This window comes from Myotis brandtii, unplaced genomic scaffold, assembly GCF_000412655.1.
Source record: "Myotis brandtii unplaced genomic scaffold, ASM41265v1 scaffold152, whole genome shotgun sequence".
Classification (NCBI taxonomy): domain Eukaryota; kingdom Metazoa; phylum Chordata; class Mammalia; order Chiroptera; family Vespertilionidae; genus Myotis; species Myotis brandtii.
This window is the reverse complement of record NW_005355502.1, coordinates 1,576,149-1,599,014: the sequence shown is the minus strand read 5'-3', so window position 1 is coordinate 1,599,014 and position 22,866 is coordinate 1,576,149. Positions and strand designations below refer to the sequence as shown.

The window sequence follows — 22,866 nt, the reverse complement described above, 5'->3', positions numbered from 1 at the left end:
GCAAAAGGGGCACCTCAGTGGTCATTGTTGCCTATGACTGACTGATAAGTAGAAGGCCTGATAGGCAGTGAATTCAAATCTTCCCCCAGCAACATAAAGCCCTGGTGCATAAAGGCAGAGATGCTGACGTGAATAGATTTGGGTTTACATCCCTGCTCTGCTATGTATGAGCAGCATGATCTTGGGTAAATGACAGTCTCCCCGATTATAAAATACTTCCACTTCATCAAGTCCCTGGAAACTGGAAGTATAACCATAAAGTTTCTACATAAAACTTTCTTACCTTAAGTGGCAGAGGATCATGGCTATTTTTGAACTCATGGTCAAAAACAAAAGCAACAATCACTCTTTCAGAGTTATTCCCTTGCTTAACATAATCTTCAAAATCTCTTTCTGAAGGAAAGCCTTGAACTGTAAAGAGAGAAAACTCTAATATGTGAGTTGATCACTTAAAGGCACAATATCTGACAATCCTTCCTATCTTTAAAATAGAAAACACTTTACATGGATGAAAGGCTATGAAAATATTATAAATTTCAAACCACTGTTGCTAAAACATTGGTATAATGAACTAATGCATATTTGGAGTGCATAAAATTTTTAGGAGTTGTAAAAGTTTTATCACAAGCTTAGAATACAATTCCTCATTATAATAACTGCACATTGAAGAAACTCTAAGGAAGAGGGTGTTTCACATTGCGTTTTGAAATTTCCACCTTAAAGAAAAATATAAACAAAATTTATCTATGCAATCTATTCTAAGTCCCATACCATTGTGATTTCTAATATATAAATAAAAAACAGTCAGAAATAGAGGAATAAAACCACTTTATAGTTTTAATATTTGAGGCAATTATTTATTTTCTTTTTTATTAAATTTATTGAGGTAACACTAGTTAACAAAATCATACAGCTTTCAGGTGTACAATTCTACTACACATCATCTCTACACTGTATTGTGTGCTCACCACCCCAAGTCTCCGTCCATCACCATTTATCCTGCCTATGTCCTCCTCCACCTCCCTAGCCCCTCCTCCCCCTGGCAATCACCACATTGTTGTCCACAAGCTCTTTCTCTTTTTTGCCCAATTCCTCCACCCCCACCATCCAGCCCCCACACTGACAGCTGTCAGCTTGCTCTCTATGAGCCTGTCTCTATTTTGCTTGTTAGTTCAGTTTGTTCATTAGATTCCACATATGAGTGAGGTCATGTGGTGCTTGTCTTTCTCTGTCACTTATTTCACTTAGCATAGTGCTCTCCAGGTGCATCCATGCTATTGCAAAGGGTAAGATTTCCTTCTCTTATACAGCCGAGGAGTATTCCATGATGTAAATGTCTCACAGCTTTTTTTATCCTCTCATCTTCTGATGGGCACTTGGGCTATTTACAGATCTTGGCTACTGTAAATAATGCTGCTTTGAACACAGGGGTAGATATATTCTTTCTGATTGGTGTTTCGGGTTTCTTAGGATATATTCCCCAAAGTAGACTCGCTGGATCATAAGGCAGTTCCATATTTAATTTTTTGAGGAAACTCCATACTGTTTTCTGCAGTGGCTGCACCAGCCTGCATTCCCACCAGCAGTGCACTAGGGTTGCCTTTTCTTCACGTCCTCACCAGCACTTGTTTGTTGATTTGTTGATGGTGGCCATTCTGACAGGTGAGGTGATATCTCATCATGCTTTTAAATTTGCATCTCTCAGATGATTAGTGACATTGAGTCTCTTTTCATATGTCTATTGGCCATTTGTATGCCCTCTTTGGAGAAATGTCTATTCAGGTCCTTTGCCCATTTCTTAATTAGTTTTTCTTGCTGCTCAGTTTTATAAGTTCTTTATAAATTTTGGATATTAACCCCTTATCAGATGTACCAGTGACTTGTTTTCAGCTAGTCTTCAGCAAGCTGGTTGTTCGGGCTGATTGCTGTATAATTTTATCGTAATTCCAGTTTGGTCCTGGGAGGAAGTGAGTGTAGCTTCCACCTACTCAATTGCCATCTTGGATCCTTATTTGCCACAATTATGTTTCAATATTTGAGCTCATCTATCAAGGAATTTAGCCTACATCAAGTTTAACGTAATTGAAATTCTTTTAATGTGGCAACATTTGTAGTTCTAAGATATAATACTTAGGCCTTTAAATATCTGTATATAAGTTTGGGTACACTAAACATTTTCTTAGGAGTAAACATGTTTTTTTCTTAAATTATCTCAGATTTGGCCAGTAGGAGCCTGTAAGCATGTTTTTGATATGAAGAGGATAACAAAGGCTTCAGCAGCCCACAGGTGCATGTGAAGTTCCATGCATGTTTACTACTAAGATTTGAATGGCTTGATTGAAATCTAGCAAATACCCATGATCTGATTCGCAAAAGCTTCTATACGCCCATCATCACTGATAGATCCTCCCTTCCCCCAACTGGTGGGCGGAGTATGACGTAACCTGCAGCCCGGAAATACCTGAGTGACTAACCATGTACCTCATATGGACTATACATTGGACCACCAATCCACACCTGCCAAATACCCTAAGCCCTTGCCCTATATGGACAGTGTGTGCCGAGTACACTAAGCCCCCACCCCTACCCATTCCGCCCCTCAAAAGGCGTGCCCACCCCTGCACGTGCTGCTGTCCTCCCCTTGCAAGACAGCCCGGCAGGCCCTTCTCCTCTAATAAAGCCTGTAGTCCTGGTTTTCGGCCTCTGTCTGATTTTTCAATCACCATTGTTGATGGTATAGCCTGTGAGGACACCATCTTCACCAAAGGTACTATCTCAAGCTTCAAAAGCTCCTATTCACAGGAACACTTCAAGTCTTTGTCACACTTGTCATGTGGTTACCAGGTATAATTGTTTCTAAAGCTCGTAAAAACTATCATAAAGTCAATTCCCTCAGCTACTTCCCTCCACTCATTTTCTGCAAACAAATCTATAAAAACAACAACACTCTCAACTCCAAAATATCAGCCGCATCTAGCCACACCCTTTCTGTACATAAGGAAACTTGCTGGAAATACCTGGGTTTTCATCGTCTGAAATACCTACATTTATGTCAATGTGGTGGTTGGGCACTTGCTTTATATTTGCATAAGAACACAGTCAAACCTCAGTTTTCAAATGTCTCCCATCTCAAACAATTTTGTTCTTGACCAAGTTCACACTCCGTTTTCTAACCAAACTTCGGTTTAGACCTGATAATCCTTTCAGGCTGATACCTCAGCATGACAATAAGCATCTCTCAGGCAACAAACAAAGGAGAGAATGCTTTTTTTGCTGGTGAAATCGATCATTAGCACAATCTTAAAACATAAAGAGGCCATCAAGAGTGCTAATGTTGCTAAGGACGTGAAAGAAACACTGACCACGGGCAACTGAAGAGGTAGAAAAACTGTTGTTGATTTGGATAAAGGAAACGCAGACAGCATTGCAGAGGCAGTGGTATGTGAAAAAGTGAAGATGCCACATCCTGACTTCCTGAAAGACATCCCTGGACCGAGTGTTGAATGTGATTTGTTTAGGGCCAGTAGGGGGTAGTTAGATACATTTAAGTGTCTGTTTGTAAATTAAATAGTATATTCAACTGTATATAAGAAAAGTTAAAACAGGAAATCATTTGGGGGGTTGGAATGGATTAATTCAATTTACATTATTTCTAATGGGAAAAAATGATTTTGTTTTAGAACAAGTCTCTTCCAGAACAGCCTTCTGGAATGCATTAAGTTTCAGAACTGAGGTTCCAATGTATAGTTGTCACAAACAAAGGGACAGGAAAAAGAAGAATGAGGTCATAGACTCCAGGTCTGACTCTATTTTTGTGTTTCTGGGCCAATGTTTGGCCTTACAAGAACATGTTTTTGAAGTGCCCACTAGAAGAATAAAGCATCCCAAACTGCTTTCTATGCCTGCACTTCAAAGCTGACCTCCAGTCAGCAATATAATCATTCCGCAAGGTCAATGCAAGCAACACTGACAAAAACAAGAGCTATCACCTTTACAAGAACCAGACATTCCCCAGCTTAAGATGTGACTCCACATGACCCAACTTATACTCAGCTGCCCTTATAAGTTGCTCATTAGTTTCAAGGAGCCCCAGGACAAATTAGGACAGGGATTTCTCTGGCTTGCTGCTAATACTGACAATTCATGTTGTGGCCTAGATTTTAGGTAACTGTGTCCAAGATTTTAGTACAAACCTGAGCACCTTACTGCATCTAAAACTGGGGTCAGGGATGGTGTCAAGGATAACTCAATTAGTTTTGACCAATAAAAACTGTTTATTTTGTACTAGATGCCTGGTGCATGAAATTCGTGCACTGGGGGTGAGGGGTCCCTCAGCCTGGCCTGCACCCTCTCGCAGTCTGGAAGAGGCTCCCACCACCGCTGCTGTGCTCACCAGCTGTGAGCCCAGCTTCTGGCTGAGCGGCACTCCCCCTGTGGGAGCGCACTGACCACCAGGGGGCAGCTCCTGCACTAAGCATCTGCCCCCTGGTGGTCAGTGTGCATCATAGCGACTGGTCCATTTGCCTATTAGCCTTCTATTATATAGGATAACATGGTTCTTAAGGTACACAATATGATGTTTTACTATACATGTACAGTATGAAATGATTTCCAAAATCAAGTTGACACATCTAAAACCTGTTTACCTTTTTTTTTTTTTGCAATGAAAATCCTCTCCAAGATCTACTCTCTTAAAAAATTTCACATATACTACACAGTATTATTAACTACAGTTAACATGTTGTACATCATATCCTGAGAACCTATTCAACTTATAACTGAAAGTTTGTACACTTTGCCAGCATCTCCCTAATTTCCCCAGTCCTTAGCAACTACAATTCAATTCTATGCTTCTGTGAGTTCAACATTTTAAGATTCACGTATAAGTGAGATCATAAGTATTTGTCTTTCTGTGTCTGGCTTATTTTACTTAGCATAATGTCCTCTGGGCATATACACATTGTCACAAATGGCAGGATTTCCTTCATTTTATGGCCAAATAATCACATTTTCTTTATGCATTCATCTTTTCAGATACTTCGGTTGTTTCCCTATCTTGGCTAATTCTGAATAATGCTGCAACAAATATGGGAGTGCAGATATGTCTTCAAGAACTGATTTCATTTTCTTTGAATACATAACCAGAGGTAGGATTGCTTAGTCATATGGTAGGTAGGTCTATTGTTAATTTTTTTTTTTTTGGAATTTCCATATTGTTTTCTACAATGGCTGTACCAACAGTGTTCAAGAGTCCCTTCTCTCCACACCCTTGTCAACACTTCTTGTTTTTTTATAATAGCCATTCTTAGAGGTGTGAGATGATAGCTTATTGTGGTTTTGATTTTCATTCCCCTTGATAATTAGTTATGTTGAGCATCTTTTCATATACCTGTTGGCCATTTGTATGTCTTCTTTGGAGAAATGTATATTCTGGTTATTTGCCTAATTTTTCATCAGGTTATTTGTGTTTTGCTACTTAGTTGTAAGAGTTCCTTATATATGCTGAACACTAACCCCTTATCAAATATAAGGTTACAAATACTATGTTCTTCCATTTCATAGGTTGCCTTTAATTTTGTTGATTGTTGCCTTTGCTGTACAGAAGCTTTGTAGTTTAATGTATTCCAACCTGCTTATTTTTGCTTTTGTTGCCCGTATCACATATCCAATGACATTTCTGGTGTCACATCCAAAAATTATTGCCATGGAGTTTTTTTCTGTGCTGTCTTCTAGAAGTTCTATGTTGTCAGATATCACATTTAAGTCTTTAATCCATTTTGAGTTAACTTTTGTGTGTAATATAAGGTCCAATTTCATTCTTTTGCATATGGACATCCAATTTTCCCCATTGTGTATTCTTTGCACTCCTGTTAAGATTCAGTTCACCATGTACAATTTGTGTTCTCCTTTCTTTTCCATTGATCTATGTGTCTGTTTTCATAATAGTACCAAGCTACTCCCATTACTAGAGCTTTGTAGTATAGTGAGAAGTGCCATGCCTCCAGCTTTGTTTTTTCTGCTCAAGATTGCATTGTTTATTCAAGGTCTTTGTAGTTCCATATGAATTGTAGGATTTTTTTTTTTTTACTTTAATAAAAAATGTTACTGGGATTGAGAAGTAGTTTGGTAGTCACAAAATAGTCATGGGGATGTAAAGTACAGCCTAGAAAATACAATCAATAATCTATATATAAAAAGGCCTAATATGCTAATTATCCCTGACTGTTCAGCCATTGGACCAGTCGCTATGAAGTGCACTGACCACCAGGAAGTAAACACTCTGACTGGTAAGTTAGCTTGCTGCTGGGGTCTGGCCGATGGGGACTAGGTGAGGTCGGCCAAACATGCTTTGGAACCCTCCCATAGTCCCTCCCCAGCCCCGACTGTGCACTGGTGGGGTCTCTTGGCCTGGCCTGCACCCTCTTGCAATTCAGGACCCCTCGGGGAATGTTGGAGAGCCGGTTTTGGCCGGATCCCTGCAGGCCAGGCCTCTAGTATTGTAATAACTATGTATGATGCCAGTTGGGTATTGGAAATATCAGGGAAAATACTTTGTAAAGTGTATTATTGTCTAATCACTAAGCTGTACACCTGAAACTAATCTATACTAATAGAAGGGTAATATGCTAATTAGACCAGACGTCCTTCCAGACAAAGCCATAGTGGCTGCGAGGGCTGAGGGCCAGCGGAGCAGGAGAGGCAGTGGCACGGGAGAGGCGGCGGTGCGAGAGAGGCGGCGCCATGGTCCCTTTCGCAGAGGCGGTGAGGGAAAGGCCTCAGCTCAGGCCAGTCCAGCGCCGTGGCCCCTTCCACAGAGGCAGTGGGAGAGGGGGCTGCATGGTCCCGGTCCCAGTGCTGCCCCTTCTACAGGCAACCACAGAGGCAGCGGAGCGGGCCTGGTCCCAGTGCCATGTGTCCACAGAGGCTGGATGGGGTGCAACCTGCTGTGCCTCAACCTCCCACAACCCCTCCCAACAGCCAGCCTGGCCCCAGATTGCCCCCCACCCACCAGTGGGCAGGGGGCAGGACCAGCGCTAAAAAGCGAGGACTGAGGGCTGGCAGCCACAGTGGTGGTTGCGAGGGCTGAGGGCCAGCAGCCGCAGTGGCAAGCAGCAGCACCTTCCCCTGATCAGTCCAGTCGCCTCCCACAAAGGGAACAGGCCTAAGCCATCAGGACATCCCCTAAGGGCTCCCAGACTGTGAGAGGGGGCAGGCTGGGCTGAGGGACCCCCTCCCCAGTGCACAAATTTTCATGCACCAGGCCTCTAGTATAAAATAATATTTAATGTAAGGAAATAAAAATAATGAAAATATCAAAGAAGAAGGAGGAGGAGGAGGAGGAGGATGTCATTTAGATTTTGAGAGGGATTGCACTGAATCTGTAGATCATCTTGGGTACTTTGGATATTTTTAAATTATTGGATTCATTATAAAGTGTCTTGCAGAATGTCTTTTTGCATTGAGAGAGTAGGGGATCTATTAGCTTCAATAACTTGGATGTCCAAGTATCTCCCCCAGTTAAGAAATTAACAGCTATTATTTTTTTAATTGAGATATAATTAATATAACATTTATTAGTTTCAGGTGTACAACATGCTTCAATATTTGCATACATCACAATAAGTCTAGCTAACACTTATCACCTTACATAGTTACAAAAAATTTTTTCTTGTGATGAGAGTTTTATGATCTAGTCTTAGCAACTTTCAAATATACAATACAGTATTAACTACAGAACTATGAGATGCATTATATACCCAGCACTTACTAATTTAAAACTGGAGGTTATACCTTTTCCCCCCTTTACCCATTTCCTACCCCTCACCTCCACACACACATACCAGTTATTATTTCTTTAAACAAATTTCTAATCCCTTCTGCCTCTCTTCTCTTTCTGGAACAATGATTATCCTGATATCTGAACCATCACTTTTTTCAATTTTTTTCTGTTCATCTCTGATTGGGTTATTTCAAACTTCCTGTCCTCCAGCTTGTTTGTTCTGTCTTTCATTTGATCTACCCCAATGCAAGTGTTCTCTATTGCATTTTTCATTTTTTTGTTATTTAAACCTTTATTGTTGAGAGTATTACAGATATCTACCTCTCCCCCACCATTACCCACCTCAACCAGTTCCCACCCTGCCCCAGGACTTTACCACCCTATTGTTTGTGCCCATAGGTAATGCATACATGCATATATTCTTTGGTTAATCATTCCATGCCCATCCTTCCCTCTGAGGTTCGTCATTTGTTCTATATTTCCATGCCTCTTTTTCTTCTTCTAGAACACCCTGCAACATTTCATGTAATACTGGTTTGGTGATAGTGAACTCCTTTAGCTTTTTCTTGTCTGTGAAGCTCTTTATCTGATCCTCAATTCTAAATGATAGCTTTGCTGGGTAACCTTGATTATAGGTCCTCAATATTCATTACTTTGAATATTTCTTGCCACTCCCTTCTGGCCTGCAAAGTTTCTGTTGAGAAATGAGCTGACAGTCATATGGGCACTCCCTGGTAGGTAACTGACTGCTTTCCTCTTGCTGCTTTTAAAATTCTATCTTTAAATTTTTGACATTTTAATTAGGATGTGTCTTGGTGTGGGACTCTGGGTTCATCTTGTTTTGGACTCTCTCTGTTTCCTGCACTTGTAAGTCTGTTTCTTTCACCAGGTAGGGGAAGCATTCTGTCATTATTTTTTCAAATAGGTTTTCAATACCTTGCTCTCTCTCATCTCCTTCTGACAACCCCATGATGCGAATGTTGGTACACTTGAAGTTGTCCCAGAGGCTCCTTATACTTTCTTCATATGCTTGTGTTTTTTTCTTTTTGCTCTTCTAATTGGGTGGGGTTTTTTGCTTGCTCATATTCCAAATTGTTGATTTGATTCTTGGAATCCTCTGATCTCCTGTTGATTCCCTGTAAATTATTCTTTATTTCAGTTAGTGTATTTCTGACTGGTGCTTTTTTATGTCTTTGAAATTCTCACTAAGATCCTCGAAAGTCTCACTAAGTCCCCTGAAGCTCTTATTAAGATCCTTGAGCATCCTTATAACCATTGTTTTGAACTCTGTGTCCAGTAGTTTGCTTGCTTTCATTTAATTTAGTTCTTTTTCTGGAGATTTCTTCTGTTCTTTCATTTGTGACATGTTTCTTTGTCTCCACATATTGGCTGCTTCCCTGTATTTGTTTCTATGGTAAAGCTGGTATGTCTCCTGGAATTGGTAGAGTGGCCTTGTATAGTAGGTGTCCTATAGGGCCCAGTGGCTCAGCCTCCCCAGTCACCTGAGCTGGGTACTCTAGGTATGTCTCTATGTGGGCTGTGTGCACAGTCTTCTAGTTGAGCCTTGATTGCTGTTGGCACCTATGGGAGGAGTTGACCTCCAGGCCAATTGGCTGTGAAGACAAGCTTCGACTACAGTGGGAGAGCTTCTGTGCAGGAGGCAAGGCCCAGCTGTGAAGCAAGGCAGATTGGTGCTAAGGCCGGGTATGGGACACAGTCACCAGCTGCAGCTTGTTTGAGAGATTTTAGCAGACTTAAGCCTGAGTCAGGAAAGCCATTATTATGAAAAGGCTGCTGCAAACAGCTTTGGTGGGGCTGCAAATTGGATGAGGCGGGGACTCAGTGAATCACCAAGGTGGAGTGAGCAGTGTGAGCCATGTTGATAGACACTCAGATATGGCTGCCAGTAAGCCCTGTGACAGGGAAGGTCCCTGCACAGGAACAATGACCCCTGCAAGCAACCCTGTCTGGGAGAAACTCGCTCCCGAGTTCATGCCCCAAAGCCAGACAATGCAAGTCTTCCCCATATGAGTCTGGTTCCCTCGGTGCTGGAGCTCAGAAGAAGTGGGACTGTGTAAGTTTGTGTGTGGGCCACTTAAGAGGAACACCTGGGATTCCAGCAGTCTCCATGCCACTCAGTCACAATCCCCACTGGTTTTTATGGCCCAAAGTTATGGGGAATTCTCTTCCTAGCTCTGGAACCCTAGGATGGGGGTCTGGTGTGGTGTTGGGACCCCTTGCTTCTCACAGGAAGCCTTGGAAATATTCCTTCTGATTAAAGAAATGCCACATGTGGGTGTTGGACCAGTCCATTCTGTGCCTCTGCCTATCCTACCAGTCTCGATGTGCTTTCTTCTTTACTTCTCTAGTTGTAGGATTTCCATTCAGCCAGCTTTCAGGCAATTCTGAATGATGGGGGTTCTGTATTTTAGTTGTAATTTTGATGTGGTTGTGGGAGGCAGCAAGTACAGGCACTTACCTACACTGCCATCTTGGTTGTCCTCTAATTTCCTTGAAATTCTCACTAAGTCCCTTGAAACTCTCATTAAGATCCTTGAACATCCTTTTAAACATTGTTTTGAACTCTATATCTAGTAGTTTGCTCGCTTCCATTTCATTCATGTCTTTTTCTGGAGATTTCTTCTGTTCTTTCATTTGTGACATGTTTCTGTCTCCAAATTCTGGCTGCTTCCCTGTGTTTGTTTCTATGTATTGGGTAGAGCTGTTATGTCTCCTAGAATTGGTAGAGTGGCCTTGTGTAGTAGGTGTCCTGTATGGCCCAGTGGCTCAGCCTCCCCAGTCACCTGAGTTGGGCACTCTAAGTGTGCCCCTGTGTGTGCTGTGTGCAAAGTCTTGCTGTACTTGACCCTTGATTGCTGTTGGCATTTCACTGGAAGGAATTGACCTCTAGGCCAACTGGTTGTGAGGACCAGTTTTGACTACAGTGGAAAAGCTGCTGTGCAGGAAACACCCCTATTGAGCAGGACTTGCTTCAGTGGGGTTTTGGTGCTCACTGAGTCTGCCCCTTGAGTGTGTTACTGTGGATGTGTAGAGTTGTAATCTGGTGTAGTCTAAAGCTGTCCACTGGCTGCACTGGCTCTGGGGCTCCCCTGGAGATACAAAGTCAACCACTGCCTATGCCCTGCCTGGGACCATCTGTCAGGAGCTACAAAGTGATCTGCAGATGGCTGCTACTTGTATTGGGCTTGGAAGTGCCCAAGAGAGGCCAAGCTGTGAAACAAGGCAGGTTGATACTAGTGCCGGGCCCTCAGTTGCCTCTTATTGAGAGGAATGGGCCACACCTATGCCAGCTGCTGCTTGAGCAATTTTAGGAAAATCTGGAGCCTGAACTAGGATGGCCATTCATATGGAAAAGCTACTGCTGCAAATTGTGTGGGGCAGGGTCTTATGGAATCATTAAGGCAGTGCCAACAGTGTGAGACAGGCTGATGGAAACTCAGATTTGGTACCTTCCAGTCAGCTATGCAACAGGGAGGGTCTCAGCATAGCAACAATGACCTCAGCCAGCACTTTGGCCTGAGAGAAAGCCACCCCTGAGTTCTTGCCCAGATGCCAGACAATCCAGTTCCTCTTGGTATGTTCCTGGATCCCCCAAACCACTGCCGCAGAGCTAGAGCTCAGAGGGAGTGAGTCTGAGTAAGTCCCTGCACCAGCCCTTTAAGACGAACTGCCTGGGTCTCCAGCAGCCTCCCTTTCACTCAGCCAGCATCCCTGCTGGTTTTTACAGCCTGAAGTCACAGGTACTTCTCTTCCCAGTTCTGGAACCCTGGGCTAGGGGGCTGGTGTGGAACTGGGACCCCTCACTCCTCACAGGAGGCATCCACAGCCTAGATTTAAAAAATGGCACACGTGGATGTCAGACCTGCCAGTTCCGCACCTCCACCCTCCTACCAGTATCAATGTGCTTTCTTCTTTACTTCTCTAATTGTAGGACTTACATTCAGCCAGATTTCAGGTGGTTCTGAATGATGGTTGTTCTGATTTTGATGTTGTTGTGGAAGGTGGCGAGTAATGGCATTTACCTATACAACCATCTTGGTTCTCTGCATTTTGCATTTCATTAATTGATTTCTTCAGTTCCAGAATTTCTCTTTGGTTCTTTTATATGACTTCTGTCTTTGCTAAATTTCTTGGTTTGTGTATTTTTTTTCCTGATTTCATTGAATTGTCTGTTTTCTTGCAGTTCATTTAGTTCCTTAAAACAGCTTTTTTGAATTACTTATCAGCTAGATCATAAGATACCATGCATTTGAACTCAGTCATTGAAAGACTTCTTTGATAACATGTTTTTTAAATTCTTTGTGTTCCTTATAGTTTTGCATTGCTGCTTTCTCATTTGAAGCAGCAGATACCTCAGATCTCTACAAATTGTTTTCAGATGGGGTATACTGTTGTCTGGGCTCCTCTCTGACTTGGTATGTATATATCTGCTCAGCACTTCTTATTTCTGCCTGTGGCAGAATTCTTATGCTTTTATGTTTTCTCTGGTTCTTACAACTCACTGGATGGCTCCGTTTTGTTTTCCTATCAGCACTCCATTTACTGGACTCACTGCCACATTCGAGAGTGTACACAGGAGCACCACAAACTGGGAGGGGGTGTGGGTGGCACTGGCAGTGTTGAGGTGTCACTGGACCAAGTGGGGTGATCCTTGGCTGAGGTTCTCCCAGAGGCTAATGAGCAGAATTCCTGCTGAAATCTTGAGTGCCGTCAGCAAGCGCTGTCTTTTTATGCCCTTTGATAGTCTTATCTACCTCTTTCTCGATCTCCTCTCTTCCCCAGTCATAGCAGTCTCACATCAGTACTCAGGGTGTTGCTGGAGAGAAATAGGTTTCTCCAGCAGCATCCCCTACAGTGAAGAATCCAGGCACCCACTCCTCTCCTTTTCTCTTACACAAGAGTTAATCATTGGATAGTTCAGCCCCATGCTGTGCCACCTTGGCAAATGGGTGTCACTGGCAGAGTTTCTTTTGCCCTCCTGTTGCATTCGAAATTGTTTTTGTAAGTTTGTTTGCTTGTTTCTCCAATGACATGGTGGACTCTCCCCTGGTGGGTTGCACTGTACATATTCTTTCTCCTCTGAGGGTATTTACCCGAGTCAGCACTCTGACTTTCCCCCTAACCACACCCAGGAGGGTTTGGGGCAGGTTTGCTGTCTCTGCTGGTTCTACAGTCATACTGAGGTCTGTTGGCCTGTTACTGGATGCACATGTGGGGGACACCCCTACCAGTCCCTTAGCATATATTGCTGGATCCCAAAACTCCCAGTGGCACTTTGTTCATGGATGGATGCCTAATTAGTTGTTTAAACGGGAGGACGAATTGTAGGGATGTCTTAGCCACCATAATCTCAATGGTGTGCTTCTTATCAGGTGTCTGGACAAATGTGGCTCTTGCTGGGTCCCTGGGAAAGCTCCCACTGGGTCACTGAATGGGTCCCTAAATGGTCCTGGCTCGTGGCTGAGATGGGCTAGAGCCACGTTTCAGGGCCAGTTTAAGATCTGAAGTCAGACTGAGGTCAGCGAGCCTGTGTCCAGGTGCACAAGCAGACATGTCTCTCAACGAGTTGCTGGGTGGACAGGATGACTACCTCATCACAGATGAGAGGAGCCAGAGCCAGGAAACCAGTGCTAAAGAGTCTGTAGCCAGAATCAAGGTCAGTGGGCCTATTAGCTGAGGCCTGGGTGGGTGTGACTCCTCCCAGGTCCTTGGCCAATAGTGCTGATGGCAGGGCCAAGGCCAAACAGGACTATAACTAAATCTACATGGGGATGAGGCCATTTCCAGATGTGTGGCTGGGATCATGGTAAGTGAGCCTGCCATCATGGGCCAGCCTCTTCAGTCTTGAGCTCCACCAAAGTTTTGCAGCTTCTATATGGATCCCAGAGTTCCCATAAAGGTCCTTTTGTCCATAGATAGCTACCAAATTATCACTGCTGAGCAAGGAACATCCTATTCTACTGCAATGCCAGAACCAGGCTGAGGCCAGCAAAGCACCCAAGCCACAGCTTGTAAGAAGGCACTCACTTTTATGGTTGTACAAGGGTAAAATTTGTACCCTAGGTGCCCCACTTATCTGGCCCTAAGCCTGTTACTAGGAATGTGAGGCATGAAAGAAGAGAAAGTAAAACAAGGTAGCACATTATGAAGCTGGAACTGGCGTAACAAGAAATATAACAAGAAGTCTCTGAGAGGCTGTTTTCGGAACTACTGCATCTTAAGACAGTCCGTTTGTGGGAAGAGGAGCAGGAGATCAATGTGTTATCTCCTTTTCATCTCTATCTTTCACTAATCAAATTTTGCCCCATGAGGTATTAATTCCCCTGATTTGTGGATCTTGTTCCCTGGCCTCTCCTAGGAGCCACTAGGGAAATGAAAATCTCAGCATGTCAAGATAGGTCAAACGTGGCCATTGGAGCCGCTCTGGCTCCTGAGGCACTGGAAATGATAGAGCCCTCTGGTCCTGGGGACTCAGAGTTCAAGCCGTGAAAGGGGAGTGCAGTGGGGGCAAGACTCTCCAATGGACACAAGCTAAGGCCAGTGAGCAGGTGGGGGCAGAAATTCTGATAAATAGCTAAGTGGGGTCTAGTCCATGACCTTGCAGAATATATATCACTAGAGGCCTGCTGTATGAAATTCGTGCATTCAGGGGGATCCCTCAGCCCAGCCTGCACCCCTTGCAGTCCGGCAGTCAGACATCCTTAGCACTGCCTTGGAGGCTCCTGCCACCGCTGCTGTGCTCACCAGTTGTGAGCCCGGCTTCTGGCTGAGTGGCATTCCCCCTGTGGGTGCACACTGACCATCGAGTGTCTGCCCCCTGGTGGTCAGTGTGCATCATAGCAACTGGTGGTTCCGCCATTTGGTTGATTTGCATATTAGCCTTTTATTATATAGGAGTACACAGCATATAAGGAATTTTTATAAAAGTTAATCATGTATTAAGACACACAAAAGAACATCAATAAATTCTGAGGAATCAACAACTTAAAAACTATTCTCTAACTATAATGTAAAATACTTGGAAATAACCAGCAAAAAACTTAAAAATTCTCATATAAGAACTTCCAGTTCTAGCTATGATAGAGTAGCTTACATAAGATTAAACTTTCCCACTGCATAAAAGTTGGACAAAATCTATAAAACAGCTTGAAATGCACAAGGTGAATGCCATATTCACCCTGGTATTGCCCCTGAAAGCAACTGCCAAATGTTGCTGACTTACAGAGTTGAAGAAAAAGAGGTGAGAGTTCAGGGTGCCAAAATGGATGGGACTTAAGAGGCAAAATTCAAAGAGAAGAGAATAGCAGAGAAGTGAGGTGAAAATTCAGCACGTATATTCCCCTGAAATCAGTGGCCACCTCCGACCCTGGGCATGCACAGGGTAAGAGTGCAAGAAACCAGCAGGTGGCAGGACACAATGCTGGGCAGTGATCGCAGCAGCTGGGCAATGCTCAGAGAAAGAATGGAGTTCACACCTCACTAAGTTAGGCAGGCTTCAAAAATACTCCAGACTTCCAGCTGACCCTCGGCGGGCCACACCCTAGAAGCAATGACCACACCCTAGGAGAAGAGGTATCCCTCAGGAGTAAAGAGAAAACTGAATAGAGCAGTCCTTACTGGAACTTAAGCCAGTCTTCACTGGAATCAAACTGACAGCCATCCAGAAGAAAACTTAAACCCTCAACTTTCCACCCACAATTTCTGTCATTAAAATATAAGATATGTAGGGAGGTAAGAGGGGTGAGGGAATGGGAGATATCTGTAATACTGTCAACAATAAAATATAAAAGGTTCAGAAATAAAGTAAAATATATACATACAGAATATGTTATAAAACAGAACTCAATGACTTAAGAGAAAAAAATGTACACAAGTAATCCAGATATCAGAACTTTTTGGTAGGGATTCTAAAGTTACTATGGTTAATATAGCTAATAAATTTAAAAATAAAACATTTTTTAGAGAGAAATGAAAAATTTCAGAATTGAGAAATATTTTTAAAGCAATTCAACAGAAAGACCCCATGACCTAATAATTTCAAAATATATAAGCAAAAAGGAAATTTTAATATTATTTTAATATGTATAACCTTTTAAGTATTGATGACACCTAGTTGAAAATGTCATACCCTCCTCAACAACTAATAGAATAAGTAGGTAAAAAATAGTAAGAATATAGGAGATTTGGAAAACATGAGGTTAACCAACTTGGCCTAGGAGACATTCATAGGACACCACAAGCAAATGCTACAGAATACAATCTTACATATGCACATGGAACATTTATCAAAATACTCTATAAACTAGCAATAAACAATTCTCAAAATTTCACACTGACATTATAAAGTGTATGCTCTTATTCAAGGAAATTAAAATAGAAAGCAATAACAGAAAGATAACAACAAATTCCCAGATGTTTGGGAGGTAAGTAATATACTTCTAAAAATCCCATGTATCCAAGAAGAAATCAGAATGGAAATTACAGAATATTTTGGGTAACCCAGAGTCCTGTAAGAGACTAATTTATTAGAATATTTGTGGTGTATACTTCAAGAATTATTGAGATTTTGCATTCTTCAGCTTCAATGGTGTTTTTTTTATAATAAAAAATGTTTTGAGATGTCACCTACTCTCAAGGACTCTCAAATCCATTGAGAAACAAAAAAAGATTGAAAAAATACACTGCTGAATAAATATATGTGTATAAAAAGAGGGGGCACTGGAGAGATACCCACCAAACTTCTGATGGTTTTTATTTCTGGGAGGAAGAGGAGAGAAACTAGGTTAAGAATGTGAGGGTAAGTGAAGAATGGGGAACTTTTATAATAATTCTAAATAGCCCGAGTCTTCTATACAGCATTCCTCAGTGACTCGGGCAATGTTTTTATCTAAGCAATCCTATATAATAAAGAGGTGATATGCAAATTGACCATCACACCCTCGCACAAGATGGCCAACCCCATGTGGTCAAAAGATGGCCACCACAAGATTGCCAGCCAATGAGTGAGAAAATATGTGTCAGGGAAAGAGAGAGAGGTAGCGAGAGAGAGAAAGAGAGAGATGAAGAAAAAAAGTAGTCTTTGTGTGCTTCAATTAGCCAAAAACAGTGCTTTATGTGGGTTATTTTAGTTAACCTTCACAGCAGTCTATTGAGACACAATAACCCTACCATTTTGTAGATTAGCAAATTGAAGCAATCAAAGATTAAGTAACTTTACAAGTCTTATCCTATCTAATAAAGAGGTAATATACTAATCGACCCTCACACCGTCACAAAGATGGCAGCGCCCACAGCCAATAACGAGGGAATATGCTAATTGACTGCCTCGCCCTCAAAGATGGTGGTGACCATAGCCACAAGATGTCCAGCAGGGAAGGGCAGTTTCAGATGACCAGGCTGGCAGGGGAGGGCAGTTGGGGGCAATCGGGCCGGCAGGGGAGCAGTTAGGCGTCGATCGGGCTGGCAGGGGAGTTGTTAGAGGGTGATCAGGCTGGCAGGCAGAAGAGGTTAGGGGCAATCAGGCAGGCAGGCGAGCGGTTGGGAGCCAGCAGTCCCGGATTGTGAGATCCCTGTGGGATCAGGCCTAAACCGGCAGTCAGGCATCCCCCGAGGGGTCCCATTTGGTGAGGGTGCAGGCTGGGCTGAGGGACACCCCCCGCAGTGCATGAATTTCATGCACTGGGCCTCTAGTGTTTGAAATAACTAACGACTTTGTATGCATCAAGAATGAGGATGCATGCCTATGCTGTCCCTTTGAATACCTTTGGCACACCATCATAGACCCCTGGAGTTATACTTACCAAGGTTTAAACAACACAATGAGAAACAAGGAAGACTGAGTATCACAGAATTGGATGATAATCTAGAATAAAATAAATTGATCATCTAGTTTTTAAATACCACTATTGGCTTTGAGATCTAGGAAAATATATTTTTATGTGAATTAACTCTCAAGTTTAACTAGCCATGTTATTATATACTTAGGAGATTATTACCTGGTTATGATGATATCCTACAATGTTTTACTTGGAAGATTACGCCCAGTGAAAAGATTGCAAGTGTGTCTTCACTGAAACAATTTAATAATGCTTTTTTTCCCCAGAAAACCTTAATTTCTAACCTTTAAAATTGTAGTGTAAATCTCTTTTCACAGTTTCAACGATATCCTTCACCACAACACTTTTGGAAGGCACAAAAGCCAATTCCCACACACCAGACGCAGGGACTTTTCTGAGGAATATAGGGAACTCATCAACAGGCTGCGGAGAGTAATTGAAGGGCCCAGTCTTCTCACTATACGAAAACCTGCGTGTTAACAGAAGCACGCCAACAAACAGGACAGTCAGGATGAGCTCCGCAACCAGAGCAGTGCACTGCCGGCGCTAGGAGAGGAAAAGGATACTGTTAGTGGAAGGGTATATTAACTTTCCAAATGACTGGTTATTTGATATTAACAGGCTCTTCATAAAAGAAGATATAGATGGCAAAAAAAAAAAGGGCTCAGTATACTAGTACACTAGCAGTTTCCTAGACTGTCTGTTTCTCTCTCATATGAGTCATTCTGGTGTTCTTTCACTCTCTGAGGACCCCACATATGTGCAAGAGATAACCCTGCTCCAGAACTGGGCTGTCAGATGATTTCCGTGATCATCTCTTAGATGTTGCAATCCTACCTAATAAAGAGGGAATATGCATATTGACCATCACTCCGCCACAAACATGGTGGTGCCCAGTCCTCTCAGTCCCGGGAGGGCGGCCGCTGAGAGCGGGCAGCGTGAGAGGCCTGAAGGAATGCTTGCTTTGTCACCGCGGCGATGAGGCAAGTGTTCCACCCTGGCCATGGAGGGCCTCTGGGCAGTGGGCACGGAGCGGCCAGGGGGATTGGGGGGGGGAGAGAAACACTTGCATTGTTGCCCCAGCGACAAGGCAAGCGATCCGTGCCTGGCCACAGAGGGCCTCTGGCCGGGGAGGGCAGTTGGGGGCCATGAGGCCAGCAGGGGAGGGCATTTGGGGGCAATCAGGCCAGCAGAGGGGGGGCAGTTAGGAACGAGCAGGCTGGTAGGGGGGGCAGTTGGGGGCGAGCAGGCCAGCAGGCAGAGTGGTTAGGGGCAATCGGGCAGGCAGGCAGGTGAGCGGTTAGGAGCCAGTGGTCCCAGATTGTGAGAGGGATGTCCAACTGCTGGTTTAGGCCCGATCCCACAGGGACATCCCCCAAGGGGTCCCAGATTGGAGAGGGTTCAGGCCGGGCTGAGGGACACCCCCGCCCCCGTGCACAAATTTCATGCACCAGGCCACTAGTAATCCTATAAATAGCTCAACTTACCTTTAAAGTAAAATTCTTCCACAGAAGAACCATAAATTTGTTCAACCCCAACAAATCCATTCTTCAACTCTAAGGAGGAAGTAAAGTTTTTTTTAAAATAAGATTATCTAAAAAAAGGTAAATTTTAGGCAATTACTTAAATTTGAAATAATTTTCTCACCAGTCTTAAAGGATGACAACAGAAACAAAAAGCATTTGAAATATTTGAGAAGTTGTTTCTCCTTACTTTTTTTTTAAATATATTTTTATTGATTTCAGAGAGGAGAGGGATAGAAAGATAGAAACATCAATGATGAGAAAGAATCATTGATCGGCCCCCTACTGGGGATCGAGCCCGCAACTCAGGCATGTGCCCTTGGCTGGAATCAAACCCAGGACCCTTCAGTCCACAGGCCGATGCTCTATCCACTGAGCCAAACCAGCTAGGGCTCTCCTTACATTTTTAATTTACTCAGCATCTATTGAGCTTCTAATAATGTACAAAACTTCAAGCACAAGAAATGATCAGTGAGTTACTGATACAAGTTTCCAGGTAAATTTGTCCAGTAGCTTTTCCAATTCTTATCAAAATACTAATTCAGAAACAATACAAAGCAAATCATCACCATAGAAAAAAAGCAAATAACAAAAACAAACATAAAATAACATCACACCTGTACGCCCAACATGCCACTCAGCAATTTGTGAGATTGGAAATACCTACATTAACAACATTACTAATGGGAGCAGATTCATTCTTACATTTAATAAATATTTTCTGAATATCTACTATGTGCCACGTTAAGTGTGGGTGCACAATGGGAAACAAAACAAAGAAACCCTTCCCTCATGGTGTGGGTGGGTGGCACGGTAGGTTATTATAACTCAGATATAAGAACAGACTGTCTAGATTGATTTCCTAGCTCTACCACTAACTGTGTGACCTTGAACACTTGACTCCAATTTTGGGGGGCTACCAGGAAGAGAGCTGAAATTCGGGGCCAAGAAGGGAAGGCATATCTTATGAATAAGAATGAATGTGAAGGGCACTGGCCCAATTTCAAGTAATTTCGATCTTTGATACCAGATGAAGGTGATCCCAGATCACAAATGCCTACAAGTGCCTGGCATAAAAAAGAACTCTACTCTGGAGAAAAATAATACCATCCTAGAATCAACTATTCCTACAAGCAATTTTTCTGAATCTGGGCCAAAATTATCAGAAGCAAAATTTAAAATCACTATGCTTACCGTTTTCTTTTTTTTTCTTTATATTGAATTTATTGGGGTGACACTGGTTAATAAAATTATACAGGTTTCAGGCACACAATACTACAATACATCATCTGTACACTGTATTTTGTGTTCACCACCCCAAGTCAAGTCTTCAGCCATCACCATTTATCCCCCAATATACCCTCCTCCTCCCATGCCCCCAGCTCTCCACCCCACCACTAGAAATGCCCACACTGTTGTTCATGTCTGAGTTTTTTTTCTTTTTTCGCTCAATCCGTCCACCATCACCCCCCACCAACTCCCCAATAGTTCTCAGCTACTGTGGAAAGCAGTATGTGGAGTGACCTCAAAAAGTTAAAAATGGAACTGCCTTATGACCCAGCAATTCCACTTCTAGGAATTTATCCCAAAAACCCAAAACACTAATTAGAAAGAATATATGCATTCCTGAGTTCATGCAGCATTACTTGCCATACACAAGATTTGGAAGCAGCCCAAGTGCTCATCATGGATGAATGAAAAAAAATCTGTGGTACAGCCCTGACTGGTAGCTCAGTGGTTAGAGCATTGGCCTGTGCACCAAAGGGTCGAATGTTTGATTCCTGGTCAAGATCACGTACCTAGGTTGCAGGTTCAATCCCTAGTTAGGATGTGTGTGGTAAACAATCAGTTGATGTGTCTCCCTCACTTGGATGCTTCTCTTTCTTTCTCGCTCTTTTTCTCTCCCTTCCTCCCTTCTACTCTCTCTAAAATCAATGGAAAAAATATCCTCAGGTGGTCTACTAGCAACAATCCATAGACAAGACACCATTATGAAAACCCCACAGCGTGGCTGAGCTGAGTGGGTGGCCCCATCTGGCCAAGGAGCTCAGTGGGCAGTTCTGATTGATTTGGGTCCACAGTCAGAGAGCCAAGGCCATAGAGCCTGTTTCATGACCCAACCTATGTAGGCTAGCAAATTCATTTGACCATTATGGAATACAGTATGGAGATTCCTCAAAAAATTAAAAATAGATCTACCAATGATGCAGCAATTCCACGTGCAGCATATATAACTGAAGGTTAAAGTGATCTCAGAAAGACATCTGCACTCACAGCCATGTTCACTGCAGCGTTACTTACCTTAGCCAAGGCAGGGAAAGCCTACGTGGAATATCAATCAGCCATTGAAGGGAAATGCTGTCATTTTCAATAACATGTATCACCCTTGAGGGCATTATGCTAAGTGAAGTAAGTCAGACAGAGAAAGACAAATGTGTGATATCATTTACAGGAGGAATCTAAAAGACTGAATTCATAGAAACAGGATATAAATTGGCGGTTGCCAGGGGAGGGGAACATGGGTGAAAGTGGTAAAAAAGTGCTAACTTCCTGTTATAAGATTAATAAATAATGGTGACTATAGTTAATTATACTGTATTGTATCTTTAAAAGTTGCTAAGGAAGTAAATCTAAAAGTTCTCATCACACACAAAAAATTGTAACTATGTGAGGAATATACGTGTTAAATTTATTTTGGAAATCATCTTGTAATATATACATACCTCAAATCATTACATTGTATACCTTAAATTTATACAATATTATATGTCAACCAGAGGCCTGGTGCACAAATTCGTGCATGGGGTTGGGGGTGAAGGACCGCAGGAGGTTGGCCGGCCACAGGAGGTTGGCTGTGGGAGCACACTGACCACCAGGGGGCAGCTCCTGCATTAAGCTCCCTGGTGGTCAGTGCGCATCATAGCGACCAGTCGTTCTGGTCATTCGGTCATAACAGTCGCTTAGGCTTTTAAATATATCTATTGTATCTATTAAATCTGGGGGGAAATATAGTCAAAAAGTACAGGAGACATTTTAAAAAGTGGACTACAGTCCTCAAGAGACACCTCAACGACAGAAGATATACAGATAACAAATAGGTATATAAAAAATGCTCTGTATCAGCGGTCACCAACCGGTGGTCCGTGGACCACTGGTAGCCCATGAGGTCCGAAAAGTTGGCGACTGCTGCTCTATATCATATGTCACCAAGGAAATGAAAATTAAAACAACAACAAGATACCATGTCACAACTATCAGAATGGCCAAAATCTAAAACCCTGACATCAATGCTGGCAAATATTTGGAGCAACAGAAGCTCTCATTCATTGCTGGTGGGACTGTAACCTGTATAGCCACTTGGGAAGACAGGTTAATGGTTTCCTATAAAACTAAACAAACTCTTACCACACAGTCTGGCAAACATGCTCCTTGGTATTTACCCAAAGGAGTTGAAAAGTTATGTCCATATAAAACCTGCACAGGGATGCTTATAACATCTTCAGTCATAGTTGCCAAAACTTATAGGCAATCAAGATGTTCCTCAGCAGGTGATGGATGAATAACTGTGGTCCATCCGGACAGTGAAATATTACTCAGCACTAAAAAGAAATGAGCTGGATATAAAAAATGGCGGTAGAGTAAGCAGATGTTACACAGACATGCTCCCAGGACAAAACTGGAATTACAACTAAAATACAAAAAAAAA

At 42.7% G+C, this 22,866-nt stretch overlaps 1 protein-coding gene across 1 annotated transcript in view; it reads right to left on the bottom strand.

Annotated features, from left to right (window-relative positions):
- Positions 1 to 22,866, bottom strand: part of LOC102242210 (ATP-binding cassette sub-family A member 3) — a 273,880-nt gene that overhangs the window by 233,520 nt on the left and 17,494 nt on the right. Inside the window, exons 2-4 of the mRNA XM_005861509.2 lie at positions 19,125 to 19,193; positions 17,922 to 18,183; positions 284 to 411 (exon numbers count right to left, since the gene is read on the bottom strand). Coding sequence (XP_005861571.1) covers positions 284 to 411; positions 17,922 to 18,183; positions 19,125 to 19,184 — 450 coding nt within the window. The 5' untranslated portion in view covers positions 19,185 to 19,193. The remainder of the gene's footprint in view (positions 1 to 283; positions 412 to 17,921; positions 18,184 to 19,124; positions 19,194 to 22,866) is intronic.